Below are 3,876 nucleotides of genomic sequence, written 5' to 3' on the forward strand. Positions count from 1 at the left end.
ACATTAATTCTTTCATTATTTGCAGATATACTAATGATCTATTTATTACAGAAGTCAATAATTTACAATAAAATAACAATTTTAGTATTCAATCTTCTTGCTTTTATACTACAGTAATCGTACCCTGTTTGTCCCTCAGAGATCCGCCTCGTCTCAGCTCTGATTATAGAAAGGGCTTCAAATTCTTCTGGAAAACTTTGCCGCATTGGTAGAGGGGTTGCCGCTCACAGCAAACACATTTAGTCCAATAATGCAAGGATCACATAGATGCTCCGGAGCTTAATCCCAGGCAATGACATCTCAAGTTTTCTCGAAGGGTTTTCAGTTAAACACGCACCTTAACATGGAAACCAGGACTACAACTTCAGTACCAGCACACACACACACACACACACACACACACACACACGCACAAAGGAGAAAAACTGCATATTTAAGACATACAAACTCACAAACTGAGACTGCCTTCAAAACTCGTTTTGGGGAGCACCCTCAAAGAAACCATTTAGAGAACAATGAACACAGGACTATTGGAATATTTAACGGTGTGACAGCGTTTTCCTTCCATTTAGTCAGAACGTGTTTAACCAAATACAATACAAATATTTGTATACGAATACAAAATGGTATAGACATCTAATCTTATAGCTTCATATGGCAAATTCATGACCTCTGTAAGCAAATTGTGTATATAAAGCCACAGTATGACCGTATTGTATGCTAACCTTTGGAAATGAATCCCAATATATTTCATTATTTGGGACTTGGTAAACGCCACTATGTAAAAATCACACATTTAGATCGCTCTTCCAACTGAAAACATGAAGGATGTTGCCGTGAGTTCAGTTTTTATCGGGGGGTCTATGTTCTGTACTGTTTTTTTTTTCAACCCATCAGCTTTCAGATTAGTTTTTAATCTGAATATAACTGTCCAGCTCCAAAACGTATATGGGAAAAAAGTTTCCCGAAAATATTGCCTCAGCAACCATTTTCATCTCTCTTCCCCTCCATAATCTCTTGCTACATTCCTTCCTCAAGCTCTCATTTGTGTCAAATTGGAGAAACTTTGATTTAGTGCAAAATGCTCTGAAAATCCTCGATTTTGAAAAGTATGAGTCCACCTCTTTACAATTCTGAGAGGCATCAAGTGTGCAGGTTGACGACATGAAAAAACGCAAGACTGAAAACACAACAGCACTCATGAGACAAAAGGGGGCGAAAGTGATTAAAAAAGAGTGATATTCAGAGCTCAAATTAATTTCAAAACAACAACAACAATAAAAAATAATAAAAGGACAAAAAGAAACCCCTATTGATCATTCCAAAACTTTCTTGTCTAATGCTTCTTTGCCATTTGTCCGCGAGTAGGGCTCAAATGCGGACGAGCTCAGGAAGCGGGCAGAAAGTTCCTGCAAGTTCCCCGCGAGGGATCCAGCCATGCCAAGCGGGGTGGAGGAGATGCGTGAGGCGACCGACCCGAGCAGAGAGGGCATAGGGAAGCTAAACAGCCCATGGGCAGGCGGAGATCCCTGCAGCCCTGTGACTGTCCCTGAACTAGTCACCGCTGGCAGCGGCGGGCTCCCCCCGGCTGTGCCTGAGCTGGCGGCACTGCTGCTACTGCTGCTCGAGGAGCCTCCATTAGCGGTGATACCCAGGGACGGCCCACGCAGGGCTGAGCCTAGCGACGAGCTCCCGCAGTGGGGCAGCAACCCTGGCAGGCCTGGGGGAGTGAGGAGCCGGCCCTGCTCCAGGAGACGCAGGACGCTGCAGGTGGCGGCTGTCTCGGAGACCACGGAGCGCAGCTCTGAATCCTTGCCCTGATCCTTCTTCTGCTTAGTGCGACGATTCTGAAACCACACCTTTACCTGTCGAAGGAACGATAGAGAGAAATTAGCTTAAAATAGAAAACAACAAAGCAATATAATATGGAGAATACCGTAAGCTTGCATAATGCTACTATTTCTTCAAACTGGTTTAAATGTTAATTATTAATAAATAAATGAAAATGAAATAAGATAAAGTTTAAAAAGTAAAACAATTATTTGATTTTTAGATACCATGAATTATAAAGTCTATTAATAGAGACGACATAAATTAAAATGTAATTAAATTATGTATATATAAATTAATCTAATTAAATAAGCAGTGGTAAAGTTTAATTCTTATAATGCACCAATTTAATATGTATTTTGGCACAGTAAAAAAAAAATGTGGGCTAAAATTAAATTGAAATTTGAAAAGTGTAAGTGAAACTTATTTTGAAATAAAAAGGGTATTTGTAAATAAAAACCTATATAATGAAAAAAAACATGCACCTATTCTTTTGAAAAACACCGCAACACGAGCTCCTTTTGCAAGGACGGATGGATCAATACTGTTTTGAACCACGTAATTGTACTGTATCCATTTAATTTAGGATTACAAAGAAAGAGGAATGGCAATTTCCAGATAATACATGTTTAGATCAAGTTCCGATGGCAGAACAAAATCATAATATATATATTTATTTTCTATAGAGAAAAGGAGGCCAACTTTATATTTGTTGTACTTAAAAATGATTGATAATAGCTTCAGAGGAATAAGAACAATGAAGTATGACTAACATCTCAGAATTGTGTCAAGCAGTTTAACGGTCACATTTATAAAAAAAAAAAAACACTAAAATAACCAGCTTAAATGCATCGCAATAAAAATTGTAATACTATTTAAATATTTCGTGATAGATCAAGATTATTAAATAAAGAATAAGCTGCTGTATTTTACAAAGCTATTAGTTACATAAGTGCATGCCTTAACAGTTTCATCAGTGTTGTAATGGAATGCTAAATACTGAGTTATCATATTAAACCTGCTATTGTCTCTAAAGGGTTGATGATGTGATAGAATGTGACACAGTTCAAATGGCCAATAGAATTAGAAACGTTGAGACAGCATTGTCGGTTTGCAGGTGTTCAGGGTGTTTAATTAGGGGAGCCCTGATCAATATATGACTGCAATATTGAGTGTTAAAATGAGAAAAAGCAGCTATATATTTTTATAATGTGACACCAAATGGCCAATAGAATTAGAAACGTTGAGACAGCATTGTCGGTTTGCAGGTGTTCAGGGTGTTTAATTAGGGGAGCCCTGATCAATATATGACTGCAATATTGAGTGTTAAAATGAGAAAAAGCAGCTATATATTTTTACATCTTAAATTTCTTGTGAGCCATCATGTCTTTTTTTTTCTTAATAAATGAAGTACTTGGTCACGCAAGCATGTGCTATAATGAACATGTTCACTAATGAATAAACAAATAAAAATGTGGATTCCAAAATGAGCCTTACTATTGCAGTCAGTTTCCCCGCGCTGCAGATTATCCAGGGAGACACGTAGAGAGAGAGAGAGAGGATAAAACGAGGCCGAGAGAGAGAGAGAGAGAGAGAGAGAGAGAGTGCATGTACAGTTCAGTCATGTAATCTCAAACTCGTGACCTCTTGCTGACCCCTGCGCAAAGCATGTGCCGCAAATGCATCGCTGGGCTTATTTTTGTAAAGCAGGCCTTTATGCCACTAACAAACGATCAAACTATTGCACTGATGGCGAGGGCAAAAAAAAAAGGGAATTATCCGGGAAAATGTCAGGAAGATGTGATCGGATCGCTGATGTTTTAAGTGGTCTGAAGGGATACCACCCAAAATGCAAATTAAATAAATATCAAAATCATAATAATAAAATCATGTAGTCAGAAGAACCTGTTACCAGTGTTACCAGGGTCTTTTCATTGTACAGAGTATCAACAATACATTTAATGATTATGCGCCAGACATGCGTCACATGCGTCACTATGTTTTGGGAGAGCCAAATTTGTGTGATACGTGTTTGTGATTATTATT

At 38.3% G+C, this 3,876-nt stretch overlaps 1 protein-coding gene across 1 annotated transcript; it reads right to left on the minus strand.

Annotated features, from left to right (window-relative positions):
- Positions 1 to 6: 6 nt before the first annotated feature.
- LOC107717060 (ventral anterior homeobox 1-like) lies at positions 7 to 3,378 on the minus strand (the record flags this gene model as incomplete). The annotated part of the gene is made up of 2 exons (XM_016523702.1): positions 7 to 1,865; positions 3,328 to 3,378. Coding segments are annotated over 2 exons (600 nt in total), but the record flags the coding sequence as incomplete, so codon positions are not given.
- Between the last annotated feature and the right edge of the window lie 498 nt (positions 3,379 to 3,876).

Source organism: Sinocyclocheilus rhinocerous, unplaced genomic scaffold, assembly GCF_001515625.1.
Source record: "Sinocyclocheilus rhinocerous isolate Xijiao unplaced genomic scaffold, SAMN03320098_v1.1 scaffold119, whole genome shotgun sequence".
Lineage (NCBI taxonomy): Eukaryota > Metazoa > Chordata > Actinopteri > Cypriniformes > Cyprinidae > Sinocyclocheilus > Sinocyclocheilus rhinocerous.